Source organism: Osmia lignaria, chromosome 3, assembly GCF_051020975.1.
Source record: "Osmia lignaria lignaria isolate PbOS001 chromosome 3, iyOsmLign1, whole genome shotgun sequence".
In the NCBI taxonomy this organism is placed as follows: domain Eukaryota; kingdom Metazoa; phylum Arthropoda; class Insecta; order Hymenoptera; family Megachilidae; genus Osmia; species Osmia lignaria.
The window spans coordinates 9,950,445-9,977,888 of NC_135034.1; the positions used below are offsets into that span (position 1 = coordinate 9,950,445).

Consider the following 27,444-nt stretch of genomic DNA (forward strand, 5'->3'; position numbering starts at 1 on the left):
GAGGAAAAAGGAGCCGCCCTATTAAAATTGTATCGCTGCCACGGGGAATAATCTAACCCGGCCAGCAAGCATTTGCATCCTACTCGGCGAACGACAATGTCGGGGTCACCAAGAGGGATCTACTTTTATCGGTGAACGCCCGTAAACACGGATCGTCGGTGCATTTTTGTCGCGCCTTTATAGGCCGATACGCGATTTCACATCGGCTGCAGCGATCTAAAGAGGGCTCGTTACACGGCGAACACGTGCACCGCAACGGTGACCGTGACTTATTAACGATACACGTCTCTATCGTGAATAGCGAGCGAAAAAAGCGATACATCTGGGATAAGCGGTGGTCAAACGGAAACGAATGGAAAGGGGAAATTATTTGTCTATATTCTGTGAAATGAAACATAGCTCCGGGTCAAAGCCGCTTGATATAAGACCCTTTGATCGATCTTCGCAAAGCGGAGGAAGGTGTTTAAAGAGTCTCTACAGCTTCGGTGTAATCTCGTTTAAAAGGTTGTAACCGTACCTGATCACTCCTTTTAATCTGCGGGGAAGACGTTGCGATCGATGCCTACGATGCATGAACGCGATAGCGCGTGCTCGCGGCTAAAAACTCTCACGACAATGGCAAGCAGAGTTGCTGGAAAGCAATGGGGACCGTTTGTTCCATCGTATGCCTCTCTGCCACCGTTTATTGCCAATGGAGCCAAAATGATTGAGCGTAGAACATCTCGAAACAAGGCGTTTTATGAATAAAAAAACAAATTTGTAAATAAAAAAGAAATATTAACCTTCATTCCTTCTCTTATACATCTCTACCTGTAATAATACCACGGATATCCAACACTTTCGCCTGATTTTCACTTTCCAAGAACCATCCGCCCTAGAGAATCAAGCAGTTGCTCGATTACATATCTATCGATAGGCTGAATCGAGGAATCAAAGGCGATCGAGTTGGCCACACCCTAAAGGCATCCGTCTGATTGCAGCTCCCTTTTCCTGCCACCCTTTCAGCCGCGAACACGTGAATCGGATATTACAGTGATCCGCGCTACCGAGTTACAGGACTGCGGCCGAGATGGAGGAAAATCTATCGATACCGCGATCGATCGTCCCGATCTACGGCGAGAAATCGGGATGATCGGCCGGCTGGCGATCCACGGATCGGGATTCCGCGGATCCGTGGCCAGCAAAACGAACACCGTGTCAAACGATGGGATAACCATAGGCCTTGGCAGCTGCGAACAGCAGAGTGACATGCTTCTCCGCCAAGTTTCAGATTGCATACCGCCATAGCGGCCGGTAGATTATAATCAAGCGACTCTGATCCAACGACCCGCTTCTGCGAGATAGTATTCTGTCCGCCAGAAGTATGCATGGAAACGGTTATCTCTACTGTTTGTCGATCAGCACGCGTCGATGCTCCGAGTGGAATTTTGAGAATTTTCTGAATTTTCTGATACTTAGTTTTCTGACACCTGTTTCATCGTAAAACAACGCTTATGGCATATCGGATCGAAGCAAAAGTCTCTGGAGTCGCTGTGAATCAAGTTGCAATAAGAAACAGTCGATACTCGATTCAAATCCCTCGCGCCTTAATTAATTGAACGCGTTAATCGATTAAGACACGGACAGCGTAAAGTTAAAATTCAACAAGTTGTTGATCCAGTTTGTATCACGAAGCGCAGACGGTTCGCAAACGCGAAGTCGAAAAAAATCCTGTTACTATGTTGTTAATTAACGTCTAACTGTGCACGACGTTGCGGTCGCTATTTTTTTTTCTTAATTACACTCCACGATATCGCAGGGATAACTAGCGTGTATCTGAGTCGGAAACACCTCCTAACAAGGAGGAAACGGTGTAGGTAGCACGCGTTTCCGTGTTCGCGCGCCTGATAGTAATTGGCGAAAAACCCCAAGGGAAATGAGACGCTAAGTTTCTATGCAGAGCACGCGGCGATCGATTATAGATCGATCTGATGCGATCGAGGGTTCGTGATCACCGCGATTTTTCACTTCCTCTGCAACTTTCCAGCCTCGTTAAACCGGTACTAACGTTCTGATATTTCATTATAGACTATCGTGTGCAGTTTTCGTTTGTGTCTAACGATGGATACTCGATATCCTCCTTTTGCAAACTTTCGAACAAATTATTCGTTATGGAATTTCGAGTCGGAAATTATTGAAAGCGTTGAAACATGAGAGATTTCCCGTGTAATTTTATCTACGGAACGGACACCGGGAGAAGAGAAAATGAAGCTTTCAAAATGAACTACCAGCTTATCAGTTCCCTCGCTTAACGTTACTAAAAGATAAATGGCGATTGAGATCGGTTGCAAGTTAAAATTGGAGTAGAAACGCGGGATTTTTCATCGGGGATCGATCGGAATCGTGGGCGTGGCTGATAAAACCTCATTATTTCGCGATCGAGCAGTGGAAAGCAGGTTTCGGTCGCGATGTACGAGTGGAATTTCACGTAACGTGACTCGTCAATAACATTTAATAACGGTAACAACGTCGTAACCGATTCCTGTTTTACTACAAAAACAGGCTACGCTGTGCGAGCAACGAAGAAGAACGTAGAGAAACGAGCGCGAGATCGAACGAACAGGACGACAGCCGACGCCGTAAATGCGAACAAGTTGCAAGCTTTTGCCACTTCTTAATTCAACGGAAAGTGTTGCACCGGCCCGTTACGGCTTCTATTTAGTATCTACTTTACAGCCACTACTTTCCTAACTCCACAAAGCCGCCTTTCCTCGCTAATGAAATGCTGCAGAACCTCGCGAGCAACGTCCACCGTTATGAATATATAAATAGTCAGATATCTATGCCTCCATTTCTTGAAACCGCGATCATTTGCCTATCTCGATGAATAGATTTACATTTTTTTTTTCCAATTCAACCAACCGATTCGATAAGAGATAACTCTATGAGGAGATAAGTCTATAACTCGATCCTTTTGTATTAAGGTAAACTAACAATTTGTTCGAAATTTTTCAAGAATTTTCTTGACATTCGGAATACCTCTGTAGAGGCACATTGCAGAGTCTCGTTTACCTATGTTTATGGAAATGAAACGGGGACTGGTCGCTGACGATGTCAAAAGTCCTTCCTTATCGTTCTTAATGAATTCGAAATCGAGCCGCAAGCTGACCACCCCGTGGAGTATTCAAATGAAGGGAAAAACAAAGAATAAATAAGAGAGAAAAAAAAATATGATTTGTCCTGCTAACCGATCCATCAGAAGGTTCAGACAGTTGGAAGGATGTAAGGCCGGAAAAGAGAAGCGTATCCTTCGAAAGTCAGACGAAAATGGTTGCAGATGTCTGTGGACGAGTAACACGGCACTCTCAGCCCCCGACAGGGCATGGGTGCAAATCGTTGCCCGACACCCCGTACAAGGGGGCCGAATGAGATGAGAGAGAAGATTATACGGTATGAAGCAGCAGGCAGGGGCATCCTGTCTATCAAGGACGCCTTCTATCTCTCTGGCTCCTCCTTGCCTCCTGTGATCCACCTTCTTTACTCTCATCTCTCTTCATCCAACATCTCTCTACCTTCCTTACCCGCTTCCTAACCCTTCGTCATCCTCCCCGCAGACACGTCGCAGCAGCCTACTGCCTCGTGTTACTCAAAGGTTATTTCTCCCGACGCTCTGCCCCTCTTCCTTCATTCCCATCGATTCACCGGGAGCAAGGAACTTTGCCTCGCAAGAATGTCCTGAGATCACGAACCATCTGACGATTACTACCATGGACCGATGCTCTTGATTCCGCTGATGTTGTTATTAAAAGGGTTCATTGTTTCATTTCAAATTAGTGTCCAGGTGTGATTTTACATGAAAATCATTTTCACCGTACAAATGGCGGACCTGAATGAGCCGCGAAACGCAATCTTGTTCGACTAAAAGTGTAGTCACCGGTAGACGCGCTTACTCGGGGCCAGACCTATCGATTACCGATCAGATCCCGTATCCGTGCCAATATTGTATTACCGTGAGGGGAACACCATCACGCGGGGATTAAATCGTAAAGAACACGTTCTGCACACCAGCTGCTCCAGTGTATCGGAGTGCGTTCCTTGCGTTTGTTGTCCGATCGCATGGTCGCGTCAAGACTGATGGCACTCGATCGACTCGAGGAAAACGATCGATCGTTCCTTCATTTTACAAGACTATCTTATGAGGAACGAATGTTTGAATACCGATCGTCTCGATTATGATTTAGATATAATTCTTTCTTTTTAATGGAAGATTTAGGAAACGGTTGCGTATCGATTTTCAACTGGTGCGGTTCCTAACGAAATGCTGTTGAAACGCTTGTCGCTCGTCTGAAGCAGGTCTTAAAGTCATTCGACAGCCATCTTGGCAGCGGGAAACGTATTTATAGCGCGCGAGGATTCTGTATTCCGTCGACACCGATTGCCCACGATACGCTCTCAAGTCACGACTCGAAAATTCTGCTCCGAACATTCCGATCCCTGTGCCGCTCTCTGAATCATCCGATAAATACTTCACCTTTCGGTCGAAAGAGTCGATGGGACATTATTGACCGGTGACAGTCACTGATTCCGCGAAAATTCGAGCGAAAATAGCCGACTGGAACTTCGCCACCGTTGAACAGAAAATACTCGAAAAACGATTGAAAAGAGGGGAAAAAAGTCACTTTTCTTGGAACTGTTTTGATCGCGAGAAATAGATTCGAAAAAGTGGGGGGATGAGAGTGTTGGGAAATGCGCGACACTCATTTTTCCTGGAACCGCCTGATTGCGAAAAATGGATTAAGGAAAGATAGCAGGGTGAATAATCGATCCGATAACAATAGCTCTGTTATCCGACTGTTCGAAACATTAAATTAAGCCTTTAAAGCATTTTAGATAAAAATCTTTAACTATAACTTCGATGAGTTCAATAAACTTCGACTGTAAAGAGTTAAGCAATATCTCTCGGTGTCCGCACCCAACATTTTCATCGAATTTCTCTCGGTAAAAAACCGCTGGTATCGGTATCTACGCCTATTTTCATTTCTTTCATAATCCATGAGCAAAGAGCAACGCACCGAAACGTAAATAAACGTTGTCACTCGTTTCACATTCGACTCGCGGCTCGTTTTTGCGAGCAAAACTGCATTTACGGGAACCCGCTTAAGTACTATTACTATTCTGACTGTCTTGTCCATAAAACCGACGGGATTGATATCTACCATCGTCGATACATGGGAAAGTAAGAGCGAAAAGTGCCTCTATCTTGTAGAAGAAAAAATAACGCTAACCGAGGAGAATCTTAAACCATAGAACGTGGTCTCTCGAATATTGCCTGTATCCTGTAAAATCTGCGATTTCCTTGCGAAACTTATCACCGGATTGATGCAAATTTGAATTTACTGTTGCGCGCTAGTGTCACGGTTTCGTGATTTCGATCGAACTTGCCTAATATAGCGTTGCAAACCTGTCGCGCCATATTAGCCAAAGAAACTTTGTGTAACTTTACCTAAGAAGTAGAAAGTCTTCGACTACTTAAAATTCTAATTTAAGCTTTCTATTTGCTGCCTTAAATAATAACAATTTCTTCTTCTTTTTTTTTAAATTTCTTATCAAATTCAACGCGTTGAGAATTGATCAGAGCATTCAATTTTGCTACAATCGATCGCAAGTAACAAGCTTGAAAAGTAGTTCAAGTCATCGAAGCAAGCAATGAAACGAGAATCAATTGAGTTGTCTCCAGAAGGAATTTCTCTCTCTCTCTCTCCCTGTCTGTTCACGAAGCACAACCTTCGAAGACCACTTCCACCTGTGGTGTCTCACTTTCGTCATAACCGTGTAACGAACTAGCTTGAACCGTAGTTCAGGGCAACCTGTTAAACGAGCCACAGGGAAGCACATTGCCTACAAGACGCGCATGAGAGAACACGAATCGATCGAGGTCTTTGGAACGACACAACGAGACCGGCGAGAGAACAACAATGTGAATTGATCGAGCTCTTCCCGTCATTCTGCTCAACACGATCGTCCACTGTCATCGCGAGCACTCGCGGAAAATATTGCCTTCTGCCTACGGATGAAAGGCGAGAAATTTCTATCTCTCCGAGTGTGAAAGCAGGAAATACTTTAATCAATTTTAAGCTAGGATCGAAAGATGATCGTTAATTTTCAGCAGCGACGGGACCGATTAAGAGACCGTTTCGAGGACGATAATGGTAGTCGAATCATAATCAATGGAATAAAAATGTTCACGAGCTGCGAGCTTGTAAAACGGCACCCGATCCGACGATTGGTTCTGGCTAAATTATCGCGCTCGTTCGAACGGTTGCAGGAAGTCTAGAGAAACGCGAAGCCGGACCGTGTTTCTGGCCGCAATTACGGCCAGCTACAATTAGGCTACTGTCCAAACAGGGACATTGTCGCGGTAAATAAATCGCTGCCATGCCGGCATCGCGAAACACCGAGAGAGAACCGAACGCGACACGAAACACGCGTAATAGCCCGGTGATTTTATTCCACCGGCAATTTCGACGGATTGTTCACGGTGTATGTTGCGTGATTATTCTGGCCGAGCGAGGCCGTAAACGGAGCCTGAAATTCGCGTTTAAGCCCGGCAGCAAAGCTCTATCTCCTTCTCCTCTGTGTTATTGCCTTTTTTGCGGTAGTTATTATCGTTGATAGCGTAATATACAGACACCTAGCCGAAGTCTCTACGATTCCCATATCGATTCTTCGACGATCCGTCCACGATGAAAAATTGATGAAAAAAAAAAAAATTCAAGGTATGAATAAAACGAACGGCAGCCATATCGAACGCACAGCAGCGAGGTTTTTCCTGAGAACAGCTGCTCCGTTACAAGCAGCCGTATGAATCTTATCTGCGATCGAATGTGGCTCGCGCAGCCAGGTAAATACACGTCACATTCGATCGCCACCAGTATTCCGGTCTTAATAATTTCCAAAGAAATCTCCACGCCTTTCTCTTGTCTCCGTTTAAGAGTTGCAGCCGATCAAGTGGAGCAGGAAGTGGAGCCTGAGAACCGTTTACCCAACAGTTTCCTGCCTAGGACTGCGAATAATTTTCCTTCCACTCTTAAACTCCGCGATACCTATCCTCTTTCAAAGAAACGAATTTTCTAACGTTCAACTCGAATGAATATAAAAATAATTATCAACTCGTTTGGTATTCTCGACTCGCGCCCTAGCCTCTCGCTAGTTACACCAATTTCATCCAGCGATTCAACCAGCAATATCTAATCTATACTAATTGCTCGTATTTGTCACCCATTAAGCCGGATCACCGTTATAGAAGGAAAAGGTTACGAAAGAAATTCCTGTGCCCGAGCTACATGGGAACGTGACAGGCTGTACACACCGGCAACATCGATCCATCAGACCGAGCTGTTCTCTCGGCTGACCAGCTTCCAAGTCGTCTGGAATTAATGGAAATACAAGGAATATCGTGTACGAATCGATATTCAATGTTCGATCGAGCGAGATCATTTTTTCTATTCGCAACAAAATCAACAACGAAACGATCGTATCGTTACGCAATCCGAGTGCATTTACACTTGGCTGCGGTGCAAGGACAGTTACGTTGCACCGGAGCGTACATAAAATTTCATATGAAAATCCATATTACGAACGATCCCTGGATCTTACGTAAAAAGAAGGATATGAAACGTAAGAACACGTCTAAGCATCGCGCTTGCCTTCACAGTTTTATGCGTTTTTAATGGAAACGCTTCGTTACGATTATTAAACCGTTCTCTGTTCAAGGATACGCGAAGACGAGCAAACATCGTATGCAATTATAAATTAAAAAATAAAAAGAGCCCGTAAACGAATGTTATAATTTGAAAATACAGCAGAATCATTTCCTGTTACCTGTGAAATCATCGATTCTCTTATACGAGGGAATTAAAACGCGGTGAATGTTGATTAAGCAATTCTATGCGACAAGCGATTAACGAGAATTAAAACCGGAATGTTGATAAAAATGTTGCATTCGCGCAGTTTCCTTGGAAATCTTTCAGCAAACACGGTTATTCTTTCATAAACGAGCGTGTTATCTGTTACGTGTACTTGATAATGCCGTGTTTAAATACTCGACGTATCGAGTGTCGTGGGAATGAAACTGGCGTGCAATTAAATTTGAAAAAAAAAAAAATAAGAAAAATAAAATGAGATTCAACTCCGTCAGGGTGAGATCTGACCCTGAGATAATTAAGGGTTAAAGAAGCTCGATCGTATTTCGCATTCGCGACGATCAATCGTCCAAGACGGGGTGGCAATTTTCACGGCAAAAACGTTCACGCTTCAGCGTTCCGGAGCAAGACGTCTTCGTCGTTTCGCTGACGGTTTTTCGCGTCATTTGCGGTTCGATGTAAGCTACTAGCGACGTAATGATTCATCCTGCCAGTGAAAAGTCGATTCGTGTGTGACGCGTCGCGCATCAGACCGCTGCGCTGGACGGCTTGCCGGTACCGTAATGCACGCAAGAAAAGGACGAGCTTGATTTTGCAGCAACAGTTTACGACTCGCCAGGACCCGACCGAAATCATCAATGAGCCGCTCTGGGATCGGCCTGACCTGGGACGAAGCCCCTTCGAACAACGACAAAAGAAGAAAAACAGGAGGAGACAAGCCCTGCACCCAGCCCGATCGGTTTCCAAGCAAATGTAGGAAGATGACAATTGAAAATCTCGTGGGAAAAGGTCGGATATTGGGATAATTTTCACTGATAGACGATCGAATTCGAACGAGACACGTAGACGATGGATAAAAACTTTAATTGTATTCTTCATCGAGGTGGAACGAGGCAAAGCTTTTCTTTTTTATCCCGTTCGATTGCGTGGAGCGAAAGCAAGAAGAAATAATGCTGTAACAGGTTCCCTCTCAGCGTTTCGTACCTTAGAGGTTCGATATTTTTCTGACATCAGGCACGACCCAGTTTCCTGGTCACCTGGCACGATCACGCTCCATCATTCTCACGTCCCTCTTTTCTCGTTGTTTAATCCGTGTCGGATGTAACGATTCCTAATTCTAATCTACCCGACCCGTTGAATCCCAGAACGCTCGGTTGTCCCGGGGCTGTGTTGGACGGCGAATCGCGTGGGAGCAAGAAACTTTCCACCTGTCCTCGATCTTATCTAAGAGACCGACCCGGGAGAACTACCCAAGTGTTACACTCAGTTATTAATGAAACTTTGCCAGCTTGTTATTCAAAATAGAATATAAAATTTTAATTATTCAAAAAGAGACAAATTATCATAAAAAAAAATAAAAAAAAAAAAAATGAGAACCAAGGATTTGAACCGAGGACCTTCAGATTGCGAGTCATGTGTTTAACCACGGAGCGGATCCATGACTCGCAATAATCTGAAGATCCTCGGTTCAAATCCTTGGTTCCCAAAAAATTTTTTTTTTTCTTTTATGATAATTTTTATGTAATAGTTATTCAAAAATAGACAAATTATCATTAAAGAAAAAAAAAAAATGTTGGGAACCAAGGATTTCACGATGCACGTGCATCCCTATGAATGGCAAACCGAACTCTCGAAATTATACTCGGGGTAATTAATTGCCATTCATTTCTATCACGAATAATAATGATTCGCGATAACCGTAAGCACGTGGCTAGTTTGCTTGCGCTTCGTTCAACCTTGCACTTGCACTGCTCCAATTTCCTTCGCTAACACAGTAACCCAAAGAACGATCAATTTTCCCCATCAACACTTGGCAATAAAACAAGGCGAAAAGAGAGAAGAGAGTAATTTTCACGATGACTAATTATTGTCGCTGGTCGCCTTGCGGGCCTGCGGTTCGCGCGGCAACAGGTCTTCCAAGTGCACTCCGTAGCAAAGGGAGCAGGATGCAGGAGAGCGTGTTGAACCGCGGCTCTCTCCACCTGCTCCGGATCTTATCTCGAACGATGAAACGCGCGCGAGTGGTGCATATAGGTGTACACGTGCACGCAGCTCGGTACAGGATCCTCGAGGTGTACCCTGCGGCGTCATGAATGGAACGCGAACGAGCGTGTGCGCGTGCACCGCCGCGGAAGATTAATTAATATCGCAATATCGCCGGCCGTACGCCAATGACAAATTGGAGAAAGTGAGCGGCCCTCGCGGTGGCCGTGGTCTCCTCCGGCGTCATCCTGATAAAGGAACCATAAAGGGATTATACTGGCTGAAAACCTTGAGTCGTCTCTGTTCTTCTCGTCTCCTCTCCTCTCCTCTTCCACCGACAAATTGAAAAAACGTCAATATATTCGCTTGCCTTCGTTTTTTCACAAATTTCTTAATGCAGTAGTCGAGGTGTTTAATTTGTCTGACCAGGTACAACTGTATCTACTCAGACAGCTGAGGCAAGAGGCATTCAAGTTGATGAACGGATACAGCACACAACTCGAACTCGTATCTTCTTCGAAAAAGATCAACAAACCTTCTAGCGGATTGAACGCTGAACAAGTTACGACGTTATCGTTTCTTTCGCGTGGAAATGTGTACGCTATTGGCGAAACAAGTTTTCCTTTTACTTCCTGCCCTGCTACCATACCTTCTTCTTCTATCTATCAAAAGATTGATACCCTGGCCGTGGGGCAAAAATCGAGCAGAGAATTCGACGAACGAAAGAGAAGAAAGAGAGTAGCAGAGAATAGATTCAAGAGCAATCGAGCAATGCACTTTACATGCACTTTTTCGGCTTGACTTAACTTTGAAGAAATATATAACCCTCGAATCAGAAAAATCGATACCTTCTTCAAATTAATTTCTTCCTTTAAATATACATAATTCCGAGTGAAATATTGTTGGAGAGCAAATAATGGTGCTTAACAGTTGAGCAAGGTCCTGTCCCTGAAACGTTTCGCAGCTTCCTGTCGCGAAGGACTACACACAGCCATTCTCGTATCGGTTGACCGGTTTAAAGGGAGCACACGGACGTAACATCTGAATGAATCACGTCCGACCAAAAGGAATACTGGGCAATCGCGTGTCCCTTCCCCCATACCTCGCGGTCACCCTTGATCCTTCTTTTTGCACGCTCGCTCCTTGCACGGGCCAGTTCGCGGGCTCAGGACTACGTGCGTACGCGAGCGTGTATAAATAAACGCCCATACATTATTTATAAATCGCTTATGCACCGACGGCAAGGTCGGATAAGATCTAAGAGCCGCGGAAAACAGAGATACAGGCTCGCTTTTATCATCCTCGCGGCTGACGTATCGTTGCAAGAGAACCGAACAAGTATACCATATCCAGATGGAAAATCGTCCGATTTATTTCACGAATATGATCGACCTCTAATCTTTTCATTTTTACAAATGAATAATTCAAACTATTTCCTATCCGCTTAAGAAAGTCACAGAATGAAATGTAAATATTTCTTAGGGGTGGATGGAAGAAATGGACGGTACAGAAATCTGGAGAACGTCCGTGGAAATCTGGAAGTCTGGAAATTCCGAGAACGCGTAAACGCAAGGGCGCCGTGAAAGGATGAGGAACGAACAGGGCTGAAGAATGTGCTCGAGACTGGAGAGAGGAAACGGAAGGGAATGGAGAACTAAGCGTAGACGATGGTTGAGGAAAACGTGTGAAAGTGGTTGGGTGTAGAAGGAAGAGAGTCAAAGCACCGCGCAAAGGGTTACACGCAGAGCCTCTTACGAAGCAACATAAACACCGGACGTTTACAACGAAGGGAGCAACGCGAAAGAAGCAACGAAGGGTTCCCTTTAGGGAAGCTGGTGGAAAAGGGAGAAGAATGTCGAGACAGAAGGGCGGTTGGATTATCGAAGGGAAGGAGATCTGGCCAGTACGTTATGCCTGTTCGATTACAGGTAATCACAGCGGCGCGCAACGATCGAACTTGGTCGACCTATAAATCGGCACCGCTGCCCGCTGCAAACAGCCCGGCGTTTATGGTAGCGGCGCGCGGTTTCTCTACCTGATGAGTTATCCAATCGAGCTAGGCATAAATGTACGATTATTTCTCGTGGCGCACGTGTTCCCTGGATATATGAAAGCCGGCTATTTCTTTCTCCTTCTCTCACGAGATCGTAAAGAACGCGTTAATCGCGGGTTATTGGCTGGCGGGGAACCGGTATCGATGGAAACACGGCGAATTCGATTCGCTATCTGCACGCTGCAACTAATTGTCCAAGTCGTGTCTCTCGGCCTGAATGGGAAACTGTTCGATTTCTATCTCCGGGCGAAATTTGTCCCATAGATTTACTTACTTAACAGGCTATCCCCCTCCGAACGACCATTTTTCAATGAAATTTTGTTCGAATTTGTTTAACAAAGACTGTAAGCTTTATGTATGTCTTCTATTTGTATTAGAATATGTTCGAAGCAGTAATCAGAATTTTTATTCAAAACTTATTGTTGATCAGAAAAATCGAGTTTTACATTTTTCAACTTGCTGCCCGCGATATCTCAAATACCAATCGAACGATTTTATTACTCATTCGATACGTAATAAAATTCTCCGCTGCTCCAACTAGAATTATAACACGACATTTCATATCATTTATTGCAAATAAAACACGACTGTTAGACCGATGGAATGTGAAAGCTCGAGGAACGTTAAGTAATCATAACAGAAAGAAATGACAATTTTTCTAGCGTCTAACGATTTCCACTGACTTTTAATTAATTCAACGAAAGGATGAGATCGTCGAGCAAAACATTCGGACGTGTTTTACTACTTATCACAGCGGTTCACCCTGGGTGCAACACCTCGACGACGAACAGAAAGCAAACGGAGAAGCGAACGATGAATTAACGTTGTTCAGATAGATTCACTCGGAACATTAATCAATAAGTAGAACTCAATCAGCGAACGGGTAATGGAGTTTCTGGCCAGCAAAGGCCGACGAAGGGGGCGCGATCGCAATGATCACAAATTATCCCCCCAGTGTTCCAAGCCCCCTCGATCACCGGGCAATATCTCATAGAGTAGCCGACCTGTGTTTAGCCTATCACGAACTGGATGTCCTTGTTGCGACCATGAGGCTAATTGCCGGTGGTCAGCGCCAGGACGAACGCCTTGCTCGAGGATAAATAGCAACGATGCTGGTGACGACGCACGAAAACCAGGCGAAATATCACGCTGATTCCGAGGTGGATGTCGCGCGAACCAGACTTTCAAGACCTTTTATTTTCTCCGTCTTTTCACCATCCATCATCGGGAGAATCCACCGAAAGGAAACGGAGCAGACGGTCGCTCATGAACGATAAATCTCAACGAAAAGATGGATGACTTTTAAGATGACTCTAATTCTTCGGAAAAATCACACGTATTTCAACGAAAATATCTATTCGTTAGCGGAAATTGCGAACAGTTGAAGGAGAACTGGCGGAGAAATGATAAATAGATGGTTTATCGGGCGAAACAAGAAGAAACCGAGTCGGGAAGACGTAGAGGTAAGTTGTTTGTTAGGTCTCGATCGAAGACGTAACTACGCGGAAATCGCGTTACCAGGAACCAGAGGTTCTCGTTAAGAGAAACTCCGTAAACGTAAAGCCGACCTGGTACGGATCGTTCATTGACGTGGACCTATCTGGATTTTCCATGGGAACAAGCCGCAAACCAATCGCTTCGAACATCGTCTTCATTCATCCGTTTTATTTTCTATTAAGAACCGACCGTTTCGCTCGCGTAAAGGTATGCATTGACAGCATAATGATACTCGTTAGCTGGTCGGAGAACACGAAGGTACAAGGGGCTGAATTTAACTCATTTCACTAAGTACATCTTTGTCCTTCGAGCAGGCGAAATTTCAATCACCTTTTTCTCTTATTAATTAATTAATCGTACAAAGGCCGTAAAGTAAATTTTCCATCGTGAAGAAAAAATTGAGAGTGAATCCTTCGTAAATCCTATTCTCTTAATTGAATAATTCATAATACCAAAGAAAAGGCAATGATTTTTGGACACGTATTCACGAACGATAGTCAATTTCCTCGATAACGAGAAGCAAAAGGTTGGCTATCAGAGGAGCTGGAGGGTGCGCGGTGCTGGAGGCGACCGATCCGGCCGCGTTTTCAATGAAGTCCATATAAAGGCAAGCAGCGTGCGTACGACGGCTTCTATGGCGAGCCAGGACGGAGGTTGCGCAAGGAAAAACCATCAATTCGAAGGAAAGGAGAAGAGTGGCCTCACCGGCTTCCCAGATTCGATTAATCGCCGCGGGGCTATCGATCCTCGATGAATGCACCGCGACTGAGGCCACCAAAGGTGCTCCATTCACTAGCAACCACGCTCGGCCAAGAGCTTTCGTTTAACATTGTCTACGTATCTCGTAACCTTCTTTCCTTTTTATTTTTCCCCTCTTTCCCTTTACGCGTCCCTTACGTGTAACTTGTCGCCTGCTACTCGTGCTGGTATACCGTTACAACTGGATACCTGTCTTTACGATTTTCTGCACCGGTCTTTTTGTCGCGACGCGTATCTGAACTTTGTCCGCATCCTCACCCGATCGACGATCGACGATCGAGATACTCGATTCATAACCGGGCCCGGCAGAAAACTAAACGAGTTTGCGTTAACTAACTATCTCATTATGACGTAATTTGGAATCTGTTGACCAGCACTGGTTCGGAAGGGTGAGTTTATGAGGGATTCTTTCGAAAGGGGTAGAATATCCTTAAATTGGGGGGTCTAAATAGATTCTCAATGGATTGGAACGGTGCCACCCTAAAAATTAAGCGTTTCTGACCCCTCGAATATGATATCTCGTGTTCCATACCACGATCCATCTCTTCGGCTTGCTTCCAAATTCAATATCAATCAACTACGGTTTCAGTTTCCTCAGAATTTACGATATCACACCGTAACGAGCGTATTACAAGACTCGCAAAGATATTACGTTCATCAGCATCTGAATAAACGTACCCGGGATTGTAATCGAGACGTAAGACGTGTGAAAAACAGATAAGTTTATGTCGGAGATGATTACAGCCGCAACGCAATGTTACCGTGAGCAAATCGAAGAGATTTATCGAGGCAACAGGTGGAAACTTAATCTAGGATATCGTTACACCTCCATCTAATTCGTGGCTTTAATACAGAATAATGGTTATAAGCTTCTAACTATAGCTCCCTACGATAATTTCGCTAATAAATAGAACGTGCAAAGTCGTAAAAACCCCATCAAGCATGGAACACCAACGAAGTGCTCAACGCTGTTTATCCATCCGAGGACGATAGAAAAGAAAGAGCGTACACGTGTTACGCTTCGTTTGCGAATAAACCCGCGTCAAAGTTATTCATTAAGTAGGATCACCCAGAGAGCTTCCTGAATACACAGTCTAGTCATTCATAGCTAAACACCGACTTCGCCAAAGAACGCATCCCTTGCACTAATATGGAGAATTCCAACCCTCGAGTTCGGTCGCACACGATATACTATCTTTGAAAATAATACAAAACCCCCGGAAAACCTTTCTCCAAGATGACAACAACATCCGCCACACTGTCTTTGTTTATTAACTCTTCTTTCTGCGAATTACCTTTTGGCAATCTAAACGGTGGAGAATCTAAAAGCTAGAGGGTGTATCCCTTTCTAGAGACAATTTATAATTCGATGATTATCTGTACGCGTTTGTATAGATATCTGCGTGCCGGGCAGGCATAAATTTCACGTTAAAAAAGGTCCGCTGCTTTTCGCCGTAGTCACGACAAATTATTGATGATCTTATGGACAGGCAATAGAGATGGTTATCGGGCTCGTTTCACAGAAAGGTCGTGTCGTGCAACACGACATTGCAAAAAGCCTGGAATACCTGTTCGCGTTCTGTTCGACGGGAAGAAATGGCCACACGGTTTTCAAGCGGACACGGTCCTCGTTCGCGGATAGAACCGTCCGAGATTTTACTTGCGTTCATTTAACGCAACTTAATCTTAATCAGCGTTAGCATAATCGTAGAAAGTTGTGTAGTTATTTTATTTAGCAAGAGAATATCATCGACATTATTTCTCGGTTACGGGAGAAATATAGCGATACCAGGAGGAGCTTGCGGTCCGCGAGCAGGTAGCAACGGTATTTCGCGGACGAGTAATGGCGAAATAATCACGAATGGCCGATGCAGCCCGGCAACAGGTAATTTAACGAGCAGGCAACGTCCCGAAAAGCGACTCGCCAGAGGACTGTGGTTTCGAAACGCGAGAAAGAAATATCAAGATCGTCCGAGGAGATACGTCATACGAGCACCATCGGACATAACAGTACTTCGCTTATGGCCGGCTAAAGTAAGCTAAAGTAAATACATATATGCTGCTAACAATGGATAGGTTACGCTCGACTGGTCGGTAAAAATGTTGTCTGAGGAGAGAAGAAGGTAAGAGTACGGGCGAGGAGGCAAAATTTGCCCGTCCACGGGACGAGCCCAAAATTCTTGCCACCACGACCTTCTGCATACTGATGCCCTTTAAAAGCGACCAGTTGCATGCTGAACCCTGCGCTCGACACGCTCCGCGTGGCGCCGTCTGCCTCGGATATATTATTCACGAATAATATATCCGAATGCAGCGTGCTTATAAAACGATCGGGACACCCGGTATGCATACGTGTCCCATTGTCTAACTTGGCGGTGAGATTTCGCCGGGTAAACGAGGACGGAGGAGAAGAAAATTGTAACGGATAGTTGCGCAATGGTGAACGTTAATTACCGGGGAATCGAGGAATCGAGAATTACCTCGTGATCGTGAAACACCGTTAATTAATTGAACAGCGCGACGTGTATGCGTACTGGTAACAACGTATCACCTGCACGCTCGCGACAGAACAATATCGTTGAATTAGACCGGTGATTGTGAACGCCGGAACATTGCGTTCCCAGACTCGTCCGACTGGCGTTATAATTCCGGAAATATTTGAATAATCGCGACGCGTAGAGGACGGAAGGGAAAGAAAGGGGATACCGTAAGGCATCCGACGAAATCGTTTCACCGGATCAAAATTTCAGGGACTGGCTCATAGGGGGGACCGAAGGAAATTATTTCTGCAAGACCACTTACCGAGGCGCTCACGAAGAAGTAATCGGACAGAAAATACGGAGTCGCGGACCGATAATGGCCGGTCAGAGGAACAACGTACCCCGAAGGGCCCTCCTTCTTCGGGGTCTCGACGAAACAACACGACGCGTACGTACGCAGTTCTTCCACGCTTTTAACCATCCTTCTCCTCGTTCTCGTTCTCGTTCGAATACCGGCTACTTTTGATCACTTTCTCACGTTGCAACCCGGAACGAAAGGAACGGGAAGCCGATGATTACAGGAATTAAGGCACGAATTCGAACTGGATGCGAAGTCGCGCGAAAAATGATAATTAACCTCGCGCGGATCCGACTGTTACTCCGTTATACAATTCGGTGATTAACTCTTTCCGATTCGAATATTTTTCCGATACCAACGGACGGCAAAGGATCCTTTGCGACAAGGATATAATTAAAGCTGAAAGGGTATCGATAACGACAGCATCGCGCAAACTTCCGTTCCGAGCATGACTTGCAGACTTCGAACGTCGAATCGCGGCGTCACGACAAGCACGTTGGATACGTTGGAAGAATTAAAACTTAGATTGATAAGCAAACCCAATTAAGTGGACCGTTTGCACGGCGACCAGGCCGAGACGACCTCACGAGGAAGATACTATCGATTAACGTTCGATAGAAAAATCTTTGAAATTCCTCGATTACATAATCGAAAAATTGGAATCGAGCTAAAGGATCGCTCCGAAACATTGCTTAAGATATCGCAAGTTCGTTAGCAGGGAAATTGAAGAAAGAATTAAAGATACTGCTTACGAATAGATGTCGCGAGGTATTCGTCTGTTACAAAAGAGTTAGGCAAATGCGAGCTAATCTTTCGGTTCGAAATTGACCTGGGACACGCGTTTCGCAGCCGTATCCACGCAGCCAGCTACAACTTCCGCGAGAACCGGGATAGTCGTAGCTGATAGAAACGATCACGTTAGAGAGTCGCCGCGAGAAAGATTGCAAAAGGTTAAATTCCATTGATTCGAGGCTCTCCTCGTCAAATTACGAACCACCGCCAGGCGAAGAACCGTGCGACCGAGGAACGAAGAAAGGTTGCATTGCGTATGCATTCGTTATTTGCGGTTACACCAGGGACAGCGCATGGTAAGAACGAGAAAGAAAGAATCGGGATATTAAAGAAGAAGGTGGCAAGGGATCGAAAGAGAAGGAGGAATAGAGCCGATACAGAGATACCGTATCCAGGCGAAAGCCGACAAGCCAACAACTCTCGAAAGGGTCTGTATTGTAAGGGTGCCGAGAGGAGATGGCTGGAATGCAGCGAGAACAGGTCGTAACGCTGCTGACATTCCAAAATTTGCAACGGCTCCAGAACGAGGAACGTGTCCTATTGTACGCGAGCACAAAATTGCCGCAATCTTTGTGCGGAAAAAAGGCGGGAAAAGGAGATGGTTCTTTGACGAAACGCCACGATTCGTTCGACTAGTTCTGAATTATCCTCTAATGCGTTCTTCCCTGCTCCCAGTATTCGCAATTTCCTGTCGCGTGATCTACCGTGCAGGATGCAATTCGAACGGAAGAGAGAATAATACAGGAAACTACTGGACTGCTGGTACTCTTGTAAATTTTCTAAATTTTAGACGCTTTCCTCTCTTAATTACTTCTTTTCTATTCGATCAATGTATCAAAATTAAAATCTAATACTATAATTTATTGGAAATTGAACAGATATTACTCTTAATCTTTATTTGAAATAGAATGGAAAGAACTAGGAAAAGATCTATGAAGATGAAACAAAGGGGACGATATCGTCTTATCGGATGAACTTTAAACGAACAACTGTTTCGCGATATTAACATATACATATATGTATATTCTGACGGTGCCATTTAGCGGTACCGTACGATACGCAGCGTGAATTGATTTTTAACGCTTTTATTTTACACCCTCCTGCTGTCTTTTACGAGGCAATTTTGTTCATCGACGAGCACGGCTGGTCCTGTTGTAAATAAAAACCGCGGGAGAAGCAAGAAAACCTTACTATAAAGATTCCTGTTCTTCTTTTAACGGCCATCAAACTTGTACAGTGCCACGTACTATTTATGTCTCTGAACTCGCGCGGTTACGCTAACCCCTTCATCTTTCCTTTCTGCCCGCGCTCTTATTTGAAAATTGTTAGAAATTTCCATTGATTTATCGATCAACGCGAGGGCGAATTTACAACTCTGTTTCAACGAGCTGGAATTAGAGAGTTACTCTAACGAATCATCCTTGAAAACAAGGTGACCTACATACTATTTGCTATCGAAGGCGTAACGAGGACGTTTTCGAGGTTTGCTTTTTCAAATAAACAATTAAACTCGCGAATTTCAGTCATCTCCGACGAGTTCAACAACCGATAACATGCTCGAATGTTGAACAACTTTTGGAAAGATACGCTTTAATCGTTTTGATTTATCATCGTTGAGCTTCGAAAGCATTTCAACGTCTTCCATTCTTATCTAATTTCCAAACTAGCGTTTATCAAGCTGCGAGGATTACAGATAACTTGATACGACTTTCATGGACTACTCTGTTTCTTATTTTATTACTCAGAAAATAACGCGTAATTACCATCGAAACACGACTGGCTACCTAGGTGAATCGTAACAATTTGATTGCTCCTACTTATTTACATACGTTACGTTCTGTCTGCATTGCGTAAGCGCGGTTTGATTGAACGTTACCGTGGCGAAAGGGTTAAGGCTAAAAAAGAGAGAGATTGGCGAAAACCGTTCGTTGCTGAACGGACTAATCGAGTTCACCGTGCACGCTCATCTTACATAACATCGAAGCTTGGACAGGACCTTGGGGTCCTTTCTACCCGGGTCCACGGCAAGGCAAGGAATTCGAGGGCGAAGAAGAAAGAGAAAATGCCCGATCGCGATGGAGCCGAGTACGCACGCGTAAGACGAAGCGAGACCACGCAGGATAAAGAGAGTAAGAACGCGAAACATGCGCTAGTGCAAGAGAGCGAAAAGATGAAGGGAGAAGGCGCTTACAAAGGGGAGAAAGAAAGAGAGATAGAAAGAGTCCATCAAGCAAAACTCACCCTGTTGCATTCCAGAGCCTCCGCGCTGTGCTCCTCCTTCTGCTTGAAGCAGCTGCTGCACTTGCTCTTGTTGAATATGTTCGGCGCGAACTTCCTGCACTCGGCGCCGGTGCCACGGACGCCCGCCGTGCCGCCCGACATCGCGACACGTGCGAATTAACCGCGACGACCGGACAGCAGCATCGTTCGTCTCTCGCCCTCCCTTTTTTTTTTTTTTTTCTTCTCCTCGGTACGCCGTTAACCAGCGAGAACAAGCTCCTCGCTGATATAAGATTCTACTCTTCTCGTTGATTCCCCTTTATCGACGCGCCGTACACGCTCCGCCGGGAGGGTTTTATATTTACGCGCGGAAATAATTCGTTTACGCGCATGCGCAGCGGCGTGGTACGCTCGGCCACTTGTCCGTGCCCGTTACGTTAACGGATCGAGTTAACAGGATTTTGTATTCCAGAGAGAGAAGGCGAGGATAACACTTATCCAATGATACGTTCACTCTCTAACAGTTGCAATCTCTTGCACCGTGATACCGGCTTCGTGACACGATCAAGATCCCACGATGTGATCGAAGCTTCGTTTGCTTGAAGGGCAAAGTGTGATTCGGTCGCCGGTGTATGAGAAGCGGTATATTACGTTCGCGATACTAGCGCCAGAGAAAAACAAATCGCTGGGGTATACCAGCTTGTTCGAGTTGTTTGTTTACTAGCTCTTCACGAGGCACGAACGTGCTTACTCAGTTTCAATTTCGTAATAAATATGTGACTGCGTCGTGCGTGTTTACAATACCTTCGTGTCACGCGGAAACACACGCGTTACGTCGTCGACATTGACTCGATTCGACGAATACGTCTACTCCCCGCCGTTTTGTATCCCCTCTGCGTTCCCTTGTTGCGGTCGAATCGTTTGTTGACAAGTTCAATAGGTATATCGTTCCCTGTTCGATGGAGCACGTGGATTATTCGCGGCACACCGAATCACACTGTTCTATTAATAGACACACTGGCACGCACTGTAGTTAACATGTCACAGCACCGTTCACCGATCTATCGACCGCACGACAAATCGATTGTCGAACGCACGTGCGTATTGATTGCTCGATCGATGGAAGAGCACTCTTTTATTCGGCGATGAAAACACGCCTTCGAACCGTACAGACGTGGCTCCGATGTAATTATTCGACTGCCACAGTTCACGATATATATCGATATAGTAGCACCAACAGCACCGCGATCCTTACGCACGCCTATCTTTGTTGACTGTCACTCTGATAATCTCGCGACACGCTCCGAAATACTACACACGCGACGACTACGGTAACGACCACGACGATGACGACACTTGAGCACACTTACGACACGTCGCGTTGTGCTCTCCATGACAGAACGCTCCCGCGGACGTCCATCTGCGATCTGGCCCGTTTAACTCGGCCTCTATGCCGCCGGCAGCGCTCACTCTCGCTCGATCGACCGTAGCACGCCCTCTCGGCGCCGATACTACGCCAGCGCGGAATCTAGTGCCCCCTATGATTCTCCCGTAGCGTGCAATGCGCAGGCGCAACAATTTTTCAATTTTTTTTCAGTTTTCATATTCTTTACATTCCTTAAATGTACAACTTTTTATTTATACCTATCTGTATCACCAGAAACTTACACTGAAACATACAAAACAGCATAATTAATACCAATATTCGTTTAAAACACATGCTCAACATATAAGCTTTATGAATAAACTGAAATGTACTATAATTAAATACGATTATTCAGCGGATAATTCATTCCGCAATAAATGACGATAATGTAAAAAATTGTATTATGAATAATGTAATTTTCAGATTATGTAATGGGATATGTAACTAGAAGATTTAATAAAGCTTGTGTTCAATTTTCTTTATCGGTAAACATAGAAAAACTTTTCAGAAGGAAAGTGTTCTTTTATATAACGTGCTACTGATAGATACATACATGAAATTGTATTTTAATAGTTTTACCTTTTATTAAATAATTCAAATGTCACCCTTTCAACGTTTGCAAAGTTTAAAATTTTATGAACGTGTATATTTGAACAAACTCAAAATATAAACTATTACGGCTCAAGTCATGCGAATGCTTAAATAAAATCAGCTGATGTTTGCTTCCGGTTCAATGTTCGAGTTTTCTTTTCCGGTTCATCCAGTCCAACGTTCCAGTGTTTGGAAGACTGACTGTAAAGATGGTAGATGAAGCTGGTGACAGGTTCGTAGGCGAAGTTATTTTCGGCTTTTCATGCGAAATTCATTACTCCTATCTAGTTCAAACGTACACAACGCAATTTCTTATGATGATATAAAATATATGTTTAAATAAAGTTATTAACCACACATATATTCCCTGGAATTCAAGAGATTAATCTTTCATAATCTCCTCTACTTATCCGTGAATATTTCGCTAACTTGTAAAATTCCACCTCAAGGTGAAGCTGAAAATCACTGTTTACTGAGAATTCATTATTTTATGCGTTACATTTATTATTCTTGCAATCTTTTCATGTTTCTACCTGGTTCCAATATAATGTTTCAATTGTTACTATGAATATTTATTCATTAAATTCAGTTTCAGTTTAATAAAACGTTAGCTAAACATTCAACATTAGAAATAATGCTTTGTCTCTGTCATAAATGTGTTTGTATTCAAACAAATCAGACTCTGATTAGTTGCAATCAACATCTTACATAACACACAAAAGAATTAATATTTGATAATCATTATAAAATCTAGTACAAATGATTGGATAATATATACAAATACAAATAAATTTTAAATAGCAGGCAAATCTAGATATGTTTAATTGGTTTAAATATCATCATAAATTTTATAATTATTAATCAGTTATGTTTTTACGTGAATGCAATTGCAATTGTAATTTATGTAACTTGTATAAAATGCTTCTTCACAAATTAAATATATATTTCTTGCAGGGATGATTCTGCAAATGTTGCCATTATTAGAGAGGTGTATGATAATGAGAACGCACATGAAACGTTCGAATATGAACTAGAAAGAGCATTAGAATCAGAATGCAATTTAATTGTTATTGAACCATCTAAACTAGGTGATGAAACCTCCAGGTGGATAGCAGTAGGTAACTGTCTTCATAAGACTGCAGCATTATCGGGTCTTGCAGCCATAACCACAGGTTTGTAAAACTTATACTTTGCTTCATATATACCATTATTATTTATTAAAATTATATTATTATGTATTTTATAGGTTTGATTTGGGGTGACAAACCCTATATCTGTGGTCCATTAGGTTTTATATCTATCATATCCTGTGGACTTTATACAGTTTCATGGCAGTTTGACCCCTGTTGTCAGTACCAGGTTGAAACTGACACAAGTAAGCTACCACATGTAGAATTGCTAGCTGTTTTAGGACCATCATCTCCAACATTTCTTGTAAAAAAAGATGATACAAGAAGAAGAATTCTACACACAACTATTACATTGGTAGCACTCAGTATCAGTGCCTGGAGAGTGTATCAGGCATTTAAATGAAATGATTGCTATCCAGACAGAAAGAATCTAAATTATAAAAACCAGTAAGGTAGGCCGTACGATGCATCGTATATGATCGTAGTAAGGCCTAGTATAGAAATTTGTGAATTACAATTTCATGTATATTAATGGGGAATTGTTGAGCCATACTATGAATCTGTTTTCATTTGATGTTTATATCCTTTTTATGTTTTGACTCTACCTCAAATGAACGGTATTTTTACGAAGAAAAAATAAAGTAGAAATACATAACACAACAGATTAGAAAACAAAATTTTCAACATAAAGCATGATATCTCTTAAGGCTCCAGATTGTCAGTGTATGATCTCCATCTTGTTGATTATATTTTGCAGTTAATTTTAATACAGAAAAAAAGACACAATCATATTCACACACTTTAAGTGAAGCAACTACTGCTATAAGTGTTCTTAGAGTTATACGAAATTGCAACTATACATCTGGACAGTTGAATTTAGAATTATATATTTTTAGATTGTAAATAAAGTAGATAGAATACACTGCATATGATATACTACAGAGAATGTTGCATAGATTTTCTCACCCAGTGATATAGCCCAGTTGAAAGAAAAAAAATATTGTATACACAAAACAAAAAATATATTACGTTAACCTTATTGTCATTTGGCAATCGTTGTAATCAGCATAATAAACATAACTTTTGTTGGTTATGTAAGCCTCTTGTGCTACATACAAAGAATTTGAATATCAAAAATAAACGTCAAAAACATTCCGGAATGAACAATGATAACAAATATTATATAATCTAATATATGTATATCAACTTTTTGAAAGACTTGCAATTCACAAATTTTTACATCTACTTGTATATACACGGAAAAACTAATAAACGAGCAAAAATACATATACATACAATGCACTTCAAGTATTTCTGTAGTAAAGATCTCGGAAAATATGCGAAAACTAAGCAACATCTTTTGTAACCATTAATATCATTTACCTTTGTAACAAGCAAGATAAAAATGTTGCGATTTAGAACACAAACAAGATATCCATTACTTCAAAAAAACATTACGTACTATATAAGCTTTTTTTTAATATATAAAAGTATAAAATTTATTTAAACTGTGTGTGTTTTTTTTTTTATCATTTATCTACTCAGCTTTGATTTTAAAGAATTTGTAGTATAAAACGGAAGAGAATGAAGTTAGTGGTCACAAATATTTTAAGTAATATTTAAGAATTTTCCTGTTTTTTTTGCATAATATTTGTTTATATATCAAAATTCAATAAATCAAAAACTTGCTTAATTACTTTATGTTATCTGCATTTCATATATTATACAAGTACATACTTTAGTGTAGTTACCTAAAAGTGTGTATTTGTACTATACTTCTTTTTAATTATATTATTGTTAGTTAAACTTGATACTAATAATATGAAAGAATATATTAAACATTACAAAACATCACTAATAAATAAAAAGGATATATAAATAAGAGTTACTAATCCTGCCATGACAACAAAATATACCAATCACTGTATATTATATAATATACTTTAAATATTCGAAGTATTAGCCAAATATCTGTCATGATACCACAGTGATTGCACAATTGTAACATATAACAAATAAAATATCAGAAATGAAATAGGCTCCAATTTTGATGAATGATACGTTGAATGAATTGTTATATGTCACTTATAACTCCAAAAGACTATTGCTCAGCATTTTCAAGCATTTATTTTAGATTTATTTGAAATTTATGCAAATATATCCAGTTTATAGACATTTACTTTTTAGAATTTTTATTACATTTATAAAACAAACTTTCACAATTACTTATTATTAAATAGCGGAATTTTACGAAACTTTTCAAGTTACAGGTGACACGCGTATTTAAGAGTGCTTAATTTCGTTAAAACATTTGTAGTATTAAAATGTATATAATGTAAACATATTCCACTTCTAAGTGGCATAATAAAATATAGTTTTGAATATAACTATTTTTATTACACTCCCGAAATTCCCTAGTTAAAAATTACTTGAATTGATAATAACAACGGTGTAAAATAATACAAAAATAGGTGCGATAAATCAAACAAAACATGATACAGAAAAAATCGAATTAGAGTGCACTTTGTACACTGTAGCAATTCAGAAAGGGTTATTCTTTCTTAGCTATCTTTCTTGCTCTTTTATGCATTATCCAGAAATAAAGAGATGGACATAAAACTCTTAAGTATATTGCACATTTTGGGACAAATGGAGCTATTACTACATCTTTCTCCTGCTTTAATACTGCTTTCAAAATATAGTTTGCTACATATTCTGGAGAGTATCCCTCTTCTGTAGCTTGGTCCATTGCTATAATAATATGTTTTATATAGACAAATATTTGAATAAAATTTAATATTTTTATTTACCAACCTCCATAAATCTGTCCAGTTCCTGTTATTGCATTAAGAGAAATAGCAGTTTTTATATAACCAGGACTGGCAACTGTAACTTTTATATTCTGATCAGCCAATTCTGCTCTGCAACTATCACACCATGCTTGTAATGCGTGTTTAGAAGCAGCATATGCAGACCTGACATAGAAATTGTACACTTCTTTAAAAAATAATTTTTAATAAGGATTCCATTAAACATAAATGTAAAATATACATACCTGTATGGAATTGCAATTCTTCCTTGTATACTACTTACACATACTACATGACCAGACTGTTGCTTTATCATATATGGAAGTACAACTGCAAAGTTATAAATGTTTAAAAAAAATGTTGCTTGTTAATAATTCTTACTGTACCTCACCTTTTGTCAAAGCAATTTGTGCAAAATAATTTGTAAGCATTACTTTTGTATCTACATTCACATCAGTATTAACCACATCCCCTCTGTAAGAAATACCAGCATTATTAATGAGAATATCAATCTTTCCACAAATTTCTGTTATTGATGCTACTTCAGATTGGAGAGAGGTCATATTTGTTATGTCCATTGTCAAAACTACAGGTGGATAAGTTGTCACTGTCTAAAATTAAATCAGTTAATGAAACAGAAATTTATAGGAAAAGTTTGCTAATAAATCTGTACATACAACATGAGTATTCATTAATGCACTTTTTACTCTTTCCAGTTCTTCTTTCCTTCTAGAAACTAAAATAATTTTACAACCACAATCATAGAAAACATGAGCTAGGGCTTCTCCTAATCCTGAGCTGGCTCCAGTTATCATGACCACCTAAAATTCAAATTCTCCTTAGTATCTTGTAATTTTTATACAATGAAATTGTAACAAAGTACAATTCACCTTCCCACTCAGAGCAGCTTTTCTCCGTTTTTGTTGCATAATATCAAAAAAATGATATATTAACCATGGAATAGTTATTGAAAATCCAAATAACTTGAACAACCACCATATAAGGTGCCAACCCTTTAGTGATTCTTCTTTCATGTTTCTAATTGATTTTGTACGACAATGTTAACAAATTATCAACTTTTAATGATTTCAATCACCAAAATTGACCTTTAGACTAAATCAGAATTAATTTGTCTCTGTCTCTACTTAGAATGCTAGTGTCTCTACTAGCAGCAGTGACGCCAAAACAAAGGCATGATGCTCAATTTTTCCGTATCTCTATTCACTGCTGCTACATAATCTTTCTGTAATTCTGTAATACACATAGTTGATAAATTTACAATGAACAGGGTCGGCAAAATAAAAATCTATATTATCCTTACAAGGCAACTTTCTACTTCGTTAACTTTGTTGATCACCGTCAGGTAACGCCAGCAGTATTCTTTTAAATATGCGCGTTGATACAAAATTAAAAAACAGTTTGCATTCATATAAATAATACAAAT

At 41.7% G+C, this 27,444-nt stretch overlaps 3 protein-coding genes across 10 annotated transcripts in view; 1 reads left to right on the forward strand and 2 right to left on the reverse strand.

Annotated features, from left to right (window-relative positions):
- Positions 1-21,530, reverse strand: part of osp (myosin phosphatase Rho interacting protein outspread) — a 117,082-nt gene extending 95,552 nt beyond the window's left edge. For 3 of the 8 annotated variants that reach the window (XM_076693431.1, XM_034332641.2, XM_034332640.2), the window contains exon 1: positions 20,065-21,528. In XM_076693431.1, the coding sequence (XP_076549546.1) occupies positions 20,065-20,205 (141 nt within the window). In that variant the 5' untranslated portion in view covers positions 20,206-21,528. Of the gene's footprint in view, positions 1-20,064 lie in introns of all 8 variants that reach the window. The other 5 variants (XM_034332642.2, XM_034332639.2, XM_034332645.2 and 2 more) reach the window with 3 other exon arrangements.
- A 637-nt stretch (positions 21,531-22,167) lies between these two features.
- On the forward strand, positions 22,168-24,727 carry Pmi (Transmembrane protein Pmi). Its single transcript, XM_034332662.2, has 3 exons — positions 22,168-22,292; positions 23,015-23,232; positions 23,307-24,727. Exons 1-3 carry the CDS (start codon positions 22,270-22,272, stop codon positions 23,591-23,593), a joined length of 528 nt encoding a protein of 175 aa, XP_034188553.1. The 5' UTR covers positions 22,168-22,269; the 3' UTR covers positions 23,594-24,727.
- A 119-nt stretch (positions 24,728-24,846) lies between these two features.
- On the reverse strand, positions 24,847-27,256 carry LOC117608088 (dehydrogenase/reductase SDR family protein 7-like). Its single transcript, XM_034332661.2, has 6 exons — positions 26,891-27,256; positions 26,678-26,821; positions 26,392-26,611; positions 26,246-26,330; positions 26,005-26,165; positions 24,847-25,941 (listed from the first exon to the last, which is right to left on the reverse strand). The coding sequence occupies exons 1-6, from the start codon at positions 27,032-27,034 to the stop codon at positions 25,742-25,744; spliced, it is 954 nt and encodes a 317-aa protein (XP_034188552.2). The 5' UTR covers positions 27,035-27,256; the 3' UTR covers positions 24,847-25,741.
- Between the last annotated feature and the right edge of the window lie 188 nt (positions 27,257-27,444).